Source organism: Hyaena hyaena, unplaced genomic scaffold (assembly GCF_003009895.1).
Source record: "Hyaena hyaena isolate Hyena2069 unplaced genomic scaffold, ASM300989v1 scaffold_381, whole genome shotgun sequence".
Lineage (NCBI taxonomy): Eukaryota > Metazoa > Chordata > Mammalia > Carnivora > Hyaenidae > Hyaena > Hyaena hyaena.
This window is the reverse complement of record NW_024081012.1, coordinates 972,301-989,663: the sequence shown is the minus strand read 5'-3', so window position 1 is coordinate 989,663 and position 17,363 is coordinate 972,301. Positions and strand designations below refer to the sequence as shown.

Below are 17,363 nucleotides of genomic sequence, written 5' to 3'. Positions count from 1 at the left end.
ACAATAGCCAAAACATGGAAAGAGCCTGTGTCCATCAACAGATGAATGGATCAAGAAGATGTGGTTTATCTATACCATGGACTACTACATGGCAATGAGAAACAATGAAATCTGGCCATGTGTAGCAACATGGATGGACCTTGAGGGTGTTATGCTGAGCGAAATAAGTCAGGCAGAGAAGGACAAATATCACATGTTTGCATGTATAGAAGGATTAGGAGGAACTTAATGGAAGACCATGGGGGAGAAGTAGAGGGGAAATGGTGGGGGAAAGGGAGAGAGGCAAACCATGAGAGACTCTTGAATGATGAGAACAAACTGAGGACTGATGGGTGTGGGGGGGTAGGGGGCATGGAGGAGGGCACTTGTGGGGATGAGCACTGGGTGTTATATGGAAACCAACCTGACAATAAACTATTTGTAAAAAAAAAATAATATTAGTATTACAATATAGATCTCCAAAATTGTTGGCTGTATTTTAGATTCAGTATATATATTAGTATATATATTCAGTATAGATCTGATATATGTATTAGATCATATACAAATCATATACACATTTATATGTCTGCACTATTCTATAGTAATTTATGTAAAAAGCACCTACATATTTATCTGGAAAGTAATTTTCAGGAAACTTAAGAAACTTGTCCAAATCTTATAGGTAGTTTATCCCAGAGGTAAGAATTATATTCAAATTTTGTGACTCTTTACCCAAATCTCTGATACAACAGTCAGAGGGCCTTTTGAAAAAGGTGCATATAACAGTTTTATAAACTATTTTAGCCAGATTTTTTACAAATAAGCTGACCTTAAAGAAAATTTTTCTCAGAGACTTTTAAAATCCAAACTACTATTATTCTTTATGGGGGGGAGGGGGGAGGGAGGGGGTGGCAGGGAAGGGGATGAAGGAAAGGGAGAAAGAGAATCTTTTTTTTTTAACTTTATTTATTTATTTTGAGAGAGAGCAAGTGGGGTAGGGCCCTAGAGAGATGGGGGAGAGAGAATCCCAAGCAGGCTACACACTGGCAGCACCAGAGCCCAGTACCCGGCTCCAACTCACCAACCGTGAGACCATGACATGAGCCAAAATCAAGGGTCAGATGCTTAACCAACTGAACCACCCAGGCACCCTGGGAGAAAGATAATCTCGGGTAGATTCCATGTTCAGTGCAGGGCTCCATCTCATAACTCTGGGATTATGACCTGAGCCCAAACCAAGAGTCAGATGTTCAACCGACTGACCCACCCAGGTGCCCCAAACTACTATTAATCTTCTTTTGGTACACTAAAGAGTTTCTCTTTTTTTTCTTGCTTTCAGTACAGCCTTGCAAATTCTAAGTCAGAACCCAGAGAAGAGCCTAAAGAGTAAGTATAAACCAGAGGTGTTCTTTCAAATCAAATAGGAGGCTAGGATGAATGATAGACAGATATTGAGAGGACAGTAACTGTAAGCAAAGGGATTAGGCTTTCTCCTTTCCCTCCTGCAAGGTCTTAGTCATTATCATCTTTACTACAGAATAAAGCACTTATTTGTACATGATTTTGTTAGGCCCAATATATGTGACCTGAATAAAACATACCATTGCTTTGAGATTTAAAATTCAAAGAGAAAACTGAGAGAGACATATAGATATGACCTTAAAATATCAAACCAGTGAAGTAGTCAGCGTAAAGGAACAATCTATTATTGTACCTAAACAAGTTTCAGAAATTTCACCATCATTTTTAACACAAAAAGAGAAGTATGTTGATAATGGCCTCATTAATCGATTAACTAATTTAACCCTAATTTAACCCTGTACATTTTGAATACCCTCAAATATCTCAAATATTGAATATCATTAAACCACTCTGCTAGAGTACTTTTCAGAGTCTGGCAGTCTAATGGGTACACAGACATTCATAATTAGTTTCCTATTGTAACACACTTGGTAGCTGCAATGATCGAGATATGGACTGAATATTATAAGGAAACCAAGGAACATTACCTCATTTATCACAGAGATCTGGGAAAGTTTTATGAGAAGGTATGGCCTGGACTAAGTCTTAAAGGATGTTAATTTAGCAAAGGAAGACCTTGTCTCAAAGGTGAGAGTCTGCATAGAGCAATGTGCATCAAGGATTCTAAGCACTGTTTCTATAGAACATAAATCATGGGTCAGGGTAGTAGGGTAAAAATGAAGAAGTGGATGCTGGTCATAAAGAGCTTTCTATTGAGAAACTTTGACTGGAACCATTTCAATGAAGTCATTTGATTAGAAAATGTCCTTAACCTTTGACTTTGATTTTGGAAGTTTTCACCTCTGATGGCTCAGTCCTAGTCCTTACATTTTCAATTTGCCATTTCATCTCCTATCTGGCTCCACTTTTTAGGCCAATTAATTTTGTATACAAAAAAAATTTATTTATATTAGGGAAATTGAGTAGCAGGAGTACTTGGCTTCAAGTTCTATGTAAATAATCAAAGAAAGATGAACTGGCAGACTGATTTACCTTTTGCAAGCCATCCATGAGACAGTTCTTGAAGGAAGCTAATGTTATAGATTACACTTTATTTAATTTGGATAGAAATGGCTGGTATTTTTGGATACATCTCATACCTTTGGGTGAAAGCAATACCTGATTTTCCTTGCATGGATATGGGTTTTATGATGAGTCATAAGAAATAAACTTATTTTTCAAGGAAATTTTAGGTTATATAGCTCTTCTTTTTTTTCCTTGAGTATACCATTAGGCCTATTTGGGCCATGCAAATAAATGCATTAAAAGGAAATTAGTTTCTTTTAGGATTTTGTAGAAAATTATCATTGCTCCTATATTCCAGAAACAGAAAAGAGTAGACCAAATAAATTCTATATACAAAAGGAGGTGACCATGTGCCTTCAAAAGAATGTTGTTGTCTACACAGGGATTCAATGTAAGAATGCCTTAAATATCATGTTTAGCTAAGATACCTGAAACTTGATATAACAATAGTGAACAAATATTATATATTTAACATTACAGGGAAATGTTAATATATACTCATTCTGGAGTTATAGAATAAACAGAAGGAAACTTTCCAGAGGAGATCAAAGAGCACTTTTTATACTGTTTACAACCACAGTATTGTATTAATGCTAAGGAAATATTGCTCAACAGTTAGACCAAAGAGCCCTTTGGATTTGGCCTATTATTGAAAGAAAGATGCCATTTGACCTAATGAAATCAGAAATTGATTAAATGCAGTTCATCTAAGGGGAAGAATGGTCACAGAGTTACTGCCAAGGTCAGGAAGAGACAGGGTGATCTAGAGCCGGAGTGCTGATAGGGTTAGATAGACTCTCAGAGAAGCTGATGTTACAAGATGCATGACAATGGGCACCCGCAGGTCAGAGGGCAAGATCAACCCCTTCGATGGGAAAGAAAAGATTAATCAGAATATTCTTTGCTCAGCTTATAACTAGGTCCTCTTATCAAATGATTCATGGAGAACTGAATGTTTTGAAGAAACTGTAATCTATGGGTCCCAGGAAAGCTGGGATTGCTGCTAGCTATCTTGGGAACACATGTCACAACAATTGCTGTAGTCACACAGTGTCTCAGTGAAGCCCTGTAACCTTCGTGAATAATACCGTTGTGACAAAGTAATTTGGATGCTTGATTATCAAGTGTGTGTCTAATCTTTACTGTTCTTTCTTCTCATAACGTTTAAATCCTCCAGCTTTAGCAACATAAATGTTCAATTAAAATTTTTCATGTTTTTCTTCAGTAACAGAAATATTTTGAAATAAACACCTCCCTTAGCCTGTGGAAAACAATCAAGGAAAGAATTGACACTCACTGTTCCTCTGATATTGTCTGTCTTATGACTATAGTGAAACTAAGTAATTTTTACTTTCACACTTTAGTTCAATAGTTTATTTTTCTCAGGTGGATATTGACTGAAACTGGTGCCAGGGTAGCAATATTGATTTTAGGGGGGAAAAAACAAGAATCAGATGATTGACCATCTTGCCCAAATCGAAAACCTTTGTCCCTCTGACAACACAATAACCCACAATATTCTATATAAATATGACTCTGTTGTTTCCAGGTAAGAGATTTTCTGTTTCTTCAGAGCAAGATATTATTTATGTGTGTAATTTTAATATTGTTTTTATTTTCTTGGCAGATGGCTTATTCATCTTATTATTTTCATGCATTGGCAAGATTAGGCTGTTTTATAAAAAATACTTAAGAAGAAGAAACTTTAAAATATGTATTTATATGGATCTCCAGAACAGACTTCACAATATGTGTTTTAAACAATTGCTAATTACATATTTATCCAAAAAACTGGGATGACTTTTCCATTTTGGATAACAAACATCTTACAAATTTCTTTAATTATACAGTTACCAGAAAGGCCACAATGGTCACAAGAAAAAATATATTGGCTTTTGGGGGAAAGATTGAAAAACAATGAGTTATCAGTGTGTGTGTGTGTGTGTGTGTGTGTGTGTGTGTGTGTGTGTGTGTATAAGGGGTCTTAATATAACTCATATTCAGAACATTTGTTCTTCAGAAACTTTCAAGCCAGAATTAGAAAATATGTATATTCCTTGATTGACTTATGAACATGAATAATGTGTATATGTGTGTGTGAATCATTTTTAATTTGTGAAACTTTTCAAACATACAGAAGAGAAGAACATCATGATCACTCTGATAGATACCACCTAGATTCCTCAACTATTAACATTTGGGACAATGACAGACAATCTGTCATCATACACATTTCTTAGAAAGAACATCTGCCCTTGCCGGGGACTCACTTCCCTGCCCATGCAGCAAAATCTTCCTCCCCAGTTCTCTATTCTCTCTCTTTCCCACTATTTTTTCTGGCATGGAAGTTCTGCATTCCCTTCCTCCTTGACAACACTGAGGATTTTCAGGGTCCAGGAGCCTCCTAGCCAAAGCCATTCTGATATTTCTAATTGCTTTGGTGGAGTTGGTATAGGAGTCGGGGAGGAGAAAAGGAGAAATTGGATGGAAAACAGCGCTACTGGAAAGTCTTGGCTCCTAGGGCCAGAGGTGCAACAAACCCAGAACAAGCTGTTCCCTAAAAACATTATAAATGATTACATAAGGTTTAAGGGTGCTTTTGTGGCTAGTACGTGGTTTCCTTATGAAAATGTGTTGAGATCTAAGCAACCAGTTTACAATTGGATTTTGAGAACATAGTCTACTTACTGCTGTGAATGGCCAGTGTTATAATTATTTAGATTAGAACAAAAAATAACTGCCTTCTCTATCAGACTTGTTTTCACTTGGCATGATCATGATTACTTTACAGACAAATTTTTAAACAAAGATATTATTAAAGGTTCACAAGTATTTTCATTTTCTACATTGTATGAATGTTTCATTCCAAATTTTCCAGTCCTAACTTTATTCCGGTAGCCTTGTACATACACCCCTACTCCCCTACTACACACATTACTAAGGGGCAATAGAATTGGGAATTTTATATCTAAATACTTTTAGGATTTCACCAAGAAGACATTTATGCATTTGTTTTTTTATGAAAATTTAATCAAAAGAAAGCTAAATGAAAACTCATCTGCAAAATAAAAATAATAATAATAATAAAAGAAAACTAATTTTCTTTCAGTTCTGTTACTTTTTTAAAAAATTTATTTATTTTGGGAGAGAGAGAGAGAGAGAGAGAGCATGTGAACTGGGGAGGGACGGAGAGAGAAGAGAGAGAGAGAGAGAGGGAAGCCTAAACAGGCTCTGCACTGTCAGCACAAATCCTGATGCAGGGTTTGAACCCATAAACTGTGAGAACATGCCCTAAGCTGAAACTGAGAGTTTTAACTGATGTTTAACTGACTGAGCCACCCAGACACCCCCAGTTCTTTTACTTTTTGATTTTATTCTTCTAACTCATGTTCATTTTGAGGTGCATATTTATAATGCTAAAAGTATCAGTTTTATATAAAACTTATCCAAGGTCTCCACACATGAATTTTATAGTTTACTGCTTGATTAGCATGGGGTATATTACTTCTAAGGCAGAACCCAAATACAAAACTAATTTTAAAAAGTTGAAAGTGCGATGAGTGAATTCAGGACTTTTAGTTGTATACCTTCAGGTATATCTGTTAATGAAAAATAAAATGAATATATGAGTAAATGAATAAACTAAAGCTATGTCTAAAGGAATAGTGAAATGGCTAGATGCTGAATCCTTTCCACCAATGGGAACTTCTTCATGAAGTTCTGGGCATCAAAGAAACAAGAGTATCTCTTGGCTCCCTTTTACTATTTCCTGGTGAGCTGCTCCCAAGAGAACCCTGGCTGCCATTTTCACCAGGGGAGTCTCCAGGAGAAAGACCAGCTGCTCATATTTAGATTTTGCAGCAATGAGTCCCATATCCAATTCTGTTTCTTTCCCCCTATTTTCTCTATACTTAAGGAGAGGTTGAACAGTATGTATGCCCTGGTCCAGTCTTCCATTAGACACTACACTCGGTTCAGGCCCTATTTTGGTACCATCATGCCCATTTGGTACGCAGAGGATGATAATAAGAGTTCCTACTCACTGAGTACCTGCTGTGAGCTAAGCATTTACATATCTAATTTCAAATACTCACTCTATCCTGCAAGGACAGTATTAGACCCATGTTTATAGACCTGCAAAGTAAAGCTCAGAAAATTAATAAACCTCTTCAAGGGTATCTGATGCAGGATTTATATTTGAGCCTTTCCTCTTTGCCATCAGTGGAAGATACTTCTCTTTCCTTGGAAAAATATGCTAGCATTTCCTTTGATTGACTCTCCACTTTCCATTAACAACCCTCCCTGGAGAGCTGCTCTCCCACTCATCCCATGCTGGTGTCCTGAATTTCCCACAGTGATTTGGCCCTTACATTGAATTTTCTGGCTTCTTGTCTGTTCGACTCAACTGATATCTTAAAATATCTGATTAGTCCTTAATAGTGTTGGCAGGTTAGAATCATATTTTTAAAAGGAAAGTATATTTAAGCACTTAACTTTCACAATTCACTCATTGAGAGCACATAATTTTTCCCATGTTACACAGAGAAGCTGGACAATGAAATGACCACCTGTTAGCTGCTAATGATGTTCACATGCCTTTAAAAAAGTAATTCTGGCTTTATCTGTCTACAATCTTGGCGACAAAACTCATGGGAACATCAAGGGCACAGGAAGCCAAAGGCAGCAAACTGACAATAAAGTTTGTGCTTAGACTACTAATAAGAAAGGAGATACTGTGAATCTCTAATTCTACATAATTATTTAATCTCAAGAGGGTAACATAAAACTGAATGCATGTTTTAAAAACCTAAGTTTGGGTGTTCAAATCCAGAACTTAGACGGGTTTCACACAGTCTAATTCTTATTTGAAAAAATATTCTTAAAAATATCAATTATAAAATATGCCAATCACTATTTCAAGGGCATAGTCTAATTTGATATTGTGTAGGTAAGTCAATCATTATGCCTTTCAGATGAAAATCAATACATACTTAGTGAATGAACTTAATTTAAAGTAATAGATGGATATTAACTAACTGTATTCTATGTTGCAAATACATATACTAACCTTAAAAACGGGCTTACAAGTATAAATATCCATCAAAACAGAAGTGAAGCATTTTCTAAAATTAGGGCTAGCATTATAGATTAAATGACCCTTTTATTTTCATAGTTAGGTCAAAACCCTAAGATATCTGGGTTTAATTCTTCTGCTAATATGTTTTTGGGTCTGTGTTACGTTTACTGACTTCTATGGATCTCATTTTTAATGTAATATTTCCATCCAAGTCCAAGGTTGATATAAACTAAGTGTACCTTTTATTTGTTCACTTCACCATAGTATAATGGTTGAAAGCAGAGGTTCTAATATTAACCTGAATGGATTTGAAACTTGTCTCTGTAACTTGTCTTTGTACAATCTGCCTTAATTCTCTGCATGCCAGTTTCCTCATATATAAAATAAAGTTAGCAGTAGTATCTGATTTACTAGGTTAGTGAGAGGACTAAGTAAGTCAACATTAGAATAATGCCCAGTAAAAAGTTAGGGTTTGATAATTGCTGACTGTCTTTATTTCTTACTGCAAAGGAAAGAGTGAATAGGTGGTCACTAGAGGATTAGGTACATTTTTAAATGAGTAGAATAAATCATATGTCTCCTCCCTTGTCTCTAGGCAAGATTGAATTTAAGCCCCAAATAGACAAATAGTTGTCTTTCTCAATCAAAAATAAATACTAAAGAGGAATAGCTGGCATATTATCCATAGGAACTTGTTTCCCCTAAAACATTTCGCTGAACACAGAATCTATTTGCCTCAATGTTTCTCAAACGCTTCTACAAATCTTTATCTTCTCCCAAGCTTCAGGCTTTTGAAGCATGTCAGGGTATCTTCCAAATCTCTACTAATCATTGCCTCATACATCCTGTGATACACACAACAAAATGTTCATATAATTAACAGCAACATGCTCACATACTCCCACAACATTAACAATCCCACAATTGAATTCTAATTCTAAAACCTTAACTTAAATTTGAGGTCATATTAAGTAAAGGGGAACAATAACCAGGAATTAAAGGGAAACATTCAAAGTGAGACAACTCCAAACTGCCCCACCTTATAGAAGAATCTTTTTAAATGGCATTGTGAGCACTCTACAAAATAACTTAATTTGCAAGCACCATACAGTTTAACACATTAACATTGATCATTTTAAACTCCAACTTAACACAACTGGCTAGCTATATATGTTTCTAGCAGTTGTTGTATTGTGGTATGAGTGTTTGAATAATGACTTAATTTTGAAAGGGTGCTTCTACTCGAAGTTGTCATACTATTTCTAGATTCTTAAGATCTAGAATAATTTAGCTCCGGAAGATATGCTATATATAAATGGCTTCTCTCTTCCTTGTCATATGCCTGTGAGGGTGCATCTATGTTTATATATACATACATATAGATGTATATATACATACATATAGATGTATATATATATATACACATATAGATGTATGTATATAGTCTTCCCTAATGCACACAAATATATGCATATACACATAGAGTCATTTAGCATATGTACTCATGTTCATGTGTAGATATTCTGTTAAAAGCCCTTCTCTATTTATGGACTTCTCTTTAATTCAAAAAGGTAGTATATAACTATACTGATCTTAGATCAGAGGGAGATGGCAGAAAAAATAGCGATTCAGAAGACTGAGGGTGGCTAGGTAGCTGATCTAGGAAAGGTACTATAATTTTTTTAAGAATTTGGAAAATTGGTTTTCTTTGATTTCAGAGACACCTAGTTTGCTTTCAGAGGTACCTTTCAGGAGGCTGAAACCCAAACCAGCTCTAAGATATGTGTGACATCTTCCCATAGTCCCCTTTCATTGAAGAGGAAGGAGGTTGGGCAAGGTGGAGAGATATACTCAAGCACACTATATGGTGAGATTGGATCGTTTTACTCCAAATTCATTTCTTTCCGAATATTAGAACTAGGGGCACCTGGGTGGCTCAGTTGGTTAGGCGACCAACTTCGGCTCTGGTCATGATCTCACAGTCTTTTGAGTTTGAGCCCCGCATTGGGCTCTGTGCTGACAGCTCAGAGTCCGGAGCCTGCTTCAGATTCTGTGTCTCCCTCTCTCTCTGCCCCTCCCCTGTTCAGGCTCTGTCTCTCTCTCTCTCAAAATTAAATAAACATTTAAAAAGAAGAATATTAGAGCTGGATATGTAGTTCATATAATATATGAACATCCCACATTTAACATATAATTCACACCCCACACTTCTAAATCTTTTTGGTGGCCTGAAAGTCTGGAAAGTTGCCTAGCCTGTTGGTTTAAGTTGAGCCAACTGTGGTGGTCACTCACACATTTTTTAATGTATGGAAATCAAATAGTCAGCATACCAAGGTTTAGCGAGGCTTGACATTTCCCACTTTCAAAATCAATCACCAATCTGAACGCCGTGGCTATTACTCAGAGATTCAGAGGTTTGCTGTAAGCAGGGACCATGACCTTGGAACAATTATTTTCTCAAAAGGCATTACCAACAATGACGTGAGCAAAGCACCCAGACTGCCCTCCAGTTCATGATTCCCTGGGCAGGAAATGGCTGCGAATCTTCCATGAGTAGTATGAGTTTGGCTCAAATCTTATTCCAATGCATTTATATTTCATAAGCATTGCATTTAGACAATGTTAAAATCAGCAAGTAAAAAAAAAATACTTACTTAAAGATTTTCTGTGCTCTGGTTTCTGTTCTTTTATATCATTATCGTAGTGACTTAGTAATTCAGTACTGGAGGATCTCTGGATTTTGAATAATTCCAGGTTTCTTGATGAACCACTTGGATCCTTTGGCTAGATATAACAATTAGACTTGAATAATTTACGAAGAAGAAAGGATTCCCCAAATAATTTAGAGATCTATTTTGATGTTAGATTTAAAGGGAAGATTAAACTAAGATAATTATTTTGAGATAGGACCTTTATGCTAAGCTCAATATTCAAATTTAATCACAGCCACACACACACACACACACACACACACACACACACACACGAAACTAAATGCTGTGCATCACCCCAAGTATTCCACATGTATTAACTCAATTAATCATCAGAGTAATCCTATGAGGTAGATATTATAATTATCCTTACTTTCCAGACTAGAATTCTGAAGCCAAAAGAGATAAGTAATTTGCCTAAGGCCACACAGCTAGTAAAGGATAGAACCGGGATTCAAACTCAGGCAGTTTGACTCCAGAGTCCACTCTTAACGACAACCCACTCTGTGTGTGGGTGGGTGAATGTGGGTGTGAGTCCTCAAGCATGCCTGGATAAGGGGACTATGTTGATAATGAAGAAAAGTCAATTTGTTATTTTTTAAAGTTTTAGCCCCAAAATGAAATAAAGGAAGATTGCAATTAAATAACACTAAAACCACACAAAAAATGCTGTCTTTTTTTATTTTCCTATTGTATACCTTATTAAAAGCGCTCAAGAATATTTCTTTCTCACGACTTTGCAAATATCAGTGTCCTAATTTAGATGTTTGGTCTAGAATCAGTTTAAAATGGTAGTTTTCAACAGTCTGATTTTCTGAATGTATGATGTAGGGTAATTTCATGAAGTTTTAGATTCATAATTTTCATGAGAAGAACAATCTGGCTTAGCTAGAAGAAAAATGAAAATCAGTACAAAGGATTATTATTTACTGGTGTTTGAACAGTGAGTATGGGCTTAAATACATTGGTTGTTTATTTTCAAGAATAAGTATTAATGACTGCATGAACTAAAAATATGAAATTTCAGGGGCGCCTGAGTGGCTCAGTCGGTTCAGTGTCTGATTTCGGCTCAGGTCATGATCACACGGTTTGTGGGTTCGAGCCCCACATTGGGTTCTGTGCTGACAGCTTACAGCCTGCAGCCTGCTTCGGATTCTGTGTCTCCCTGTCTCTCTGCCCCTCCCCCACTCATGCTCTGTCTCTCCCTGTCTCAAAAAGAAAAAAGAAATTTGAAAATATGAAATTTTAGTAGTCATCAGTGCTTGTGTGCTTTTTATAGCCATTAATAAACGAATATCCATATTATTTCTGGGAAAAAATGAATGCCCTGTGTTTTTGGAAGATAAATCAAATGACATTTAGCTCCACAAATCATGTCTGTTGAAACAGTTTTTAGTGGACTCTATTTAAACTTAAAATAACTTAATATCTCTTGATCTGCAGGATCCATTGAAATGTGTGTGTGTTATATGCCTAAACAGCACAATTTAAGTGACAACATTTTAATTAATAAAGGTAACAGCCAAAACAAATACATACCAATCTGTCAATTGCATTTTTGATAGCGTGGAACCAATCCAATATGATGAAGTCAATATCTGACTGTAGAAGGAACTCATTTCCTGATACTGTGGTGATCTGAAAAAAAAAATCGACAGGTAAGCAAACCATATAAAATAGATCTCTTACATTAAAAAATGGATACACACACACATTGTTTTAAAAACACACTTCAATATACCAAAACATTTTCTTGTATTCCAGTAATTGTCTTTCTGGGAACTGGGAGACTAGGATCATTTTGAACCGCTCTCTATAAACTGTTTTTTCATGTCATAACAAATACATTATTGTTTTAATAATAGAACGATTAACTCAGAATAGGACTAAAGCTGAATTACTCCAACTCAAGGAGAAGCAAGCCAGGAAGTTCAGAATAATGCAGACAGTATCCACTTAAGTCAGAACCTCAGAAAAATGCACCCGGGTGTGTCAGAATTCATTCTGCACTTTTGGCTCTTTCCTGTTTGTCTTTTTCAAATCTAATAGTATCTCTATATTTGATTTCCTTTTATGGAGGGCTGTAAAACAGATTATTTACCAAAGAGACTAATGCAGACTTTTCCAAAAGGTCATTCAAATGAATAACATTTGGCTATTTCTACTTTCCTATCATAAAGATCTATAGGAAAGTAATAAAGGACCAATTTCTCCACAAAAGGAGTGTATTAGAATACAACTTTATTTACATATTTGAACCTCTCATGGAGAGTATTTATCAAATGAACATCCCTATTCCAGACTCTCAGGGTGATTAAGTAGCTGGCAATATTTAACATGTAACTATACATTTTTCATTACACTGAATCTTTTCCTCCCCAGAATTGTGAGAGAAGAATGTGACCCTCTAGAAACAGAGCAATGCTCTTGATTTCACATGTAAAAGCCTACTTAGAGACGAATTTGATTAGAGTGGGTGTGGACACGCTTTTTGTATTAGGCCATCAATCTGAACTGCGAAGATTTTCCCTTTGTATTGACTTTTTGTTTCAACGGCAAGATGAACACTTCCTGACTACTGTCACACATCAAGCAAGGCTACGGAGGTTTAGAGGACTGACATTTCAAAATACTCAATCAGGAGCTAGTCACCTCTTCGCAGCCTGACTTGCTCTGAATGGGAGGTGAACACTGAAATGTGGCACAGGTTCAGAAAATCGCAAATCATGCTTCAGGATGTCTCTATAATTCTATCATTAAAGTGACAATTATTACACCAAATAGCTCACTCTGAAAGTCTCAATGATTCTTATCACAACGTTTAATGACAATGGTCCTGGAGTTTTAAAGAAATCTTCGATTACACACATACATATATATTCACTTGTCATTTATTTTTAGAAACGCTATATAGAGATGAAACATCACTCAGTGTTACAGCACAACCATTCTTGATTCCGACATTTTACAAGAATAAGGAAAGGACTGTCCAAGTACGTGCAATCATAAGAAGTGAAAGATCAGAAAATAAGAGGAATTTTATTATCCACATTAGAATTTGACAGACTACCAGAGCCAATCACTCTTTTTTTTTTTTTTTAAGTAAAATTGCACGTAAGATTTCGGAAGGCTCAAAATAGCCCCTAAATAGTCTTCTGTTTTATGTATCTATTACAAGACAGTTAAGCTGATGTTTGCCTAATTATCTGAACACCCAAGCAATGTTCTTCACTTACATAAAGTTCCAAATATTTACTTTATAAAGTGTTGCCACAGAAATAGTAATCTAAAAATATAAGGTCACTTGTGACTAACACAAGAAAACTAGTAATGTCCTTGACCTCTACCTTCATCCTAATTTAACTTTAAATATTTTGATTATGAATGTAGTATGTAACATCACAATTTGTTAACATACACAAAGAAATATGAATTAGCCTAAGCACAACATGCAATCTAATATATATTTTTCTGCCATTATAAATAAACCACTATTAAAATTGTAAAAGAAACATTTCAAAGTATAAGAAACAAACATAATTAGATTTACTATATTCTGAGGGTTTAGGAAAGAGCTAACACAGTTCAGTTTTCAGTCTAGTAAATTCAATCAGTGATAAAATGTAAGTACTTCGGCAGTACATTTGCATTTTTGGTGCATGCTATGCAATGCAAAGGGGATCTTTTACCGCCAGCACAACCAAAAACAAAATGTATTTTAAAAGTTTCTTTATCCAAACATATTACTGCATTAATCGTACATACTCAGTGATTTATGCATTCATTTGAGGAAGCTGGATCAGAGAACTATATGAATGCAATTCATTCAAAATCTACTATCAGAAAGATACAGTTCACATTCTTTCCTCTGTCTTCCCACTAATCTTTCCAGTTACTAGGCATTCTGGAGAAGTCTGCTACTGCTCTCTACAGTTTAAATGCATCCACTTCTTAATTACAGTCAGTAATTGACTTTGTTCTGCTCTATCCCAGCCATTCACAGGAAAGCAGTTTCAAAGTCTTTGCTCAAGCCCATTTAATTCAGGTTTCTCAATCCACATTTTTACATGATCTCTTTAAGGTTTTCTGATAAATGGTTTGCTGAATCATATTTGCCGTTTGAACAATCAAATTTTCAACACTCTTGAGGGGAAAAAACCATCAGTAAAAACTGTTAGCTTTGACTAAGCCTTTTGATTGAGCAATTCCTGATGGCAATGTAAAGTGATGTAAAACTAATAACAGACAAAAAAAGATTTTAGATTAAGTCATGCTAATGTGTTCTTTCTATATCATGTTTTGCCCAAGTGACAGATGCTGGTGTGAGGTGGATGAAGAAAGAACTTACAGAAAACACAATGGGTTTAGGCAAGAGTGGCTGGTCTCCATTTTGAATTGAAGCCTACTTTAGACAAATGTATCTTGAGCTGCCTCCTTGCCACCAGGTCATATTTTAAAGGGATATATCCTGCCACCAAGGCGGTCCTAATGAAATGTGCTAGTGTTGTCTAAAATAGACATCTTTAATTGCCTGTCTGGGGAAATTTGCCTTAAAGTTTTCACACCGGATAAGGATCTGTCTGAATTCTTGCTGGTGACACACGGATGCGTAGGCAATCATAGGAGTGTATCCACTGGGCAACGTAAAGAAGAGACACATTCTGTAAGGTTTTTTGGTATTATTTCAAAAATAGTTTCCCTCTGGGCTAGGACACTAGGTCTGTGACCTTGCTGTGGTTCCTCTGAAGATGAAAGCAGGTATCTCCCAGCTCCCAAACTCCACCAATAAACAACGGGGAAAGAAGAAATGTGTTGTTCAGGCTTTACTTAACGCATGGAGTATTGTTATGCTAATTTAAACATCTTTGAGGAGTTTTAATAATTAGTGCTTATGTTTATTTAAGCATTAGCTCTGTCAGTATTGTCAGTTAAGTATTGCCCTTATCAATATACAGTCTGCCATTTAGTCTTGCCCATGTTAGATTTTAATTTAAGTGAAAAATAACATGTAGAATGGCATTTATACTATTAAAAATTTCCATAATTTGGTTTACCAGAATAGAAACAAAAACTTTTTTGAATTTCACATTTTCTCCTAATTATAAGAATTGAATTTGTTATGAAGAATTTGGAAAGAAATAAAGATTAAAAAAAGCAAATTAAAACTATTCATGACTCCACAGAGTAAACACTATGGACATTTTAATTTAGTTATTGCCAACCTTTTACAAATAATAAGTATTTATGATAGTGATCATTGTACAACTTTATGCTGTAGATAGACACCTTATCAGTAAAATATATTTGATTGCTAACTCTTCTTGGCTACTTCCATTCCAGTTTACCTCAAATGCATGTTGAGAGACTATCAGAAGTGCAAGAGATATTAGTGATATACATTCCCTCTTTGATGGTAGCACCTGTCCTATTGTAGAATTAATTCTGCAAATAATTCTTTGTTCGGGAGATTGAGACGGGGTGTTTCTGACCGAATATCCCCCTACTTATCAAGGACTGACTGAGCATCCATTAAGTGCAAAGCACATTGCTAGAAGCGAGGGACACCCCCGCCCCATCTTCAAGAGCTCACAATCTGTTTGCATAAATAGGACATATGCATATAAAGATAAATAACAATAGAAAATGGCTTCCACTAAGTTTCAATGTGAGTGGCACAGACAATGCTCATGTCAAGATTTCAGAGAGGGAGTAATTACTGCAGACACATTTACATCATGGAATTATACATAAACTGTTGATCAGGATATGTTATTCCTTAAAGGTTGATTGTATCAGAACTTTAGTATATTAAGGATATGAATACTACCACTTGGTATGCAAAGTAATATCAGCTTTAATGATCTCAAAGCACGTAATAAACATTCTTCAAATGCAGTTTCCTTTCACTATCATAAAGTAATTTTGCAAATGAAGAAAATGAAGCAAATGAGGAAAGTGAGAATTCCATTCTATCAAATTGGCATCATTTTAAATGATAGAATTAAGAGATTACAAAGATCTTGATTTCTAGTTCACTAGTCCTCAGCAAACACAATCTTATACAGTCAAGGACTCTGTGCATACGGGAAAAGGTCTAGATGATTTGGTTTTAGTTGTGAAATCTGGAATGTAGACCCTAGAAAAAAGCTTCTTGTTTCTACCTTGTTATGCTAAAGATAGCCCAATTTTTAAAAGATCAGACCATGGGGGAAGGGAAAGGGAAAAAATAGATACAAACAGAGAGGGAGGAAGGCAAAAAACAAGATACTATTAAATACAGAGAACAAACTAAAGGTGGATGGAGGGGTGAGGGAGAGGAAAAGGGCATTAAGGAGGGCACTTGCTGGGATGAGCACTGGGTGTTGTAAGTAAGCCAATTTGACAATAAATTATATTCATTAAAAAAAATACTAATGTTGGGGCACCTGGGTGGCTCAGTTGGTTACGTGGCAGACTTCGGCTCAGGTCATGATCTTGCATTTTGTGGGTTCGAGCCCTGCATCGGGCTCTGTGCTAACAGCTTGGAACCTGGAGCCTGCTTCGGGTTCTGTGTCTCTCTCTGCCCCTCCCCTGCTCACGCTCTGTCTCTCTGTCTCTCAAAATAAATAAATGTTAAAAAAAATTTTTTTAAATACTAGTGTCATTAGACCATATAAAATGAATATGTTCAACAAACTCTGGGTCTTAATAAAAGTCTTTGTTTAAATGTAAAATAAATAAATAAGAACACAAAAAGATCACCCAATCTCCATATTCAGATGTTTTCTCCTTTCCCCTCCTCAAAAACAACCACTATTTTGCTGAGAAAAAATATATCTAAAACAAGATTAGGGCATCCAAAAAAAAAAAAAAAACCATCTTAGAAAGGAGTGGGAACAATCCTACATTTGAACAAAGTATCATTCATATTTTGCTTAGGATCATCTTTAACTACAAGCCAAAGGAGAATTTATTCCATTTTAATGAAGCTGAAACTGTACATAAGAAACATAAAAAAAATTTCAAATATCCAAAGAGCCTTGAAAAATGTTAAATGATATGGCTAC

General features: G+C 35.7%; 1 protein-coding gene and 1 long non-coding RNA gene across 5 annotated transcripts in view; one reads left to right on the top strand and one right to left on the bottom strand.

The window, feature by feature from the left end:
* The window catches only part of LOC120244316, a 22,397-nt gene extending 7,673 nt beyond the window's left edge, over positions 1-14,724 (top strand). Inside the window, exons 2-4 of one of the 3 annotated variants that reach the window (XR_005531530.1) lie at positions 1,322-1,368; positions 11,883-11,975; positions 14,626-14,724. This is a non-coding gene — a long non-coding RNA (uncharacterized LOC120244316). Of the gene's footprint in view, positions 1-1,321; positions 1,369-4,156; positions 4,278-11,882; positions 11,976-12,699; positions 13,071-14,625 lie in introns of those variants that run through there. The other 2 variants (XR_005531529.1, XR_005531531.1) reach the window with 2 other exon arrangements.
* Positions 1-17,363, bottom strand: part of ARHGAP15 (Rho GTPase activating protein 15) — a 629,407-nt gene that overhangs the window by 308,789 nt on the left and 303,255 nt on the right. For both annotated transcript variants that reach the window (XM_039250736.1, XM_039250737.1), the window contains exons 7-8: positions 11,857-11,955; positions 10,261-10,390 (exon numbers count right to left, since the gene is read on the bottom strand). In XM_039250736.1, coding sequence (XP_039106667.1) covers positions 10,261-10,390; positions 11,857-11,955 — 229 coding nt within the window. The remainder of the gene's footprint in view (positions 1-10,260; positions 10,391-11,856; positions 11,956-17,363) is intronic.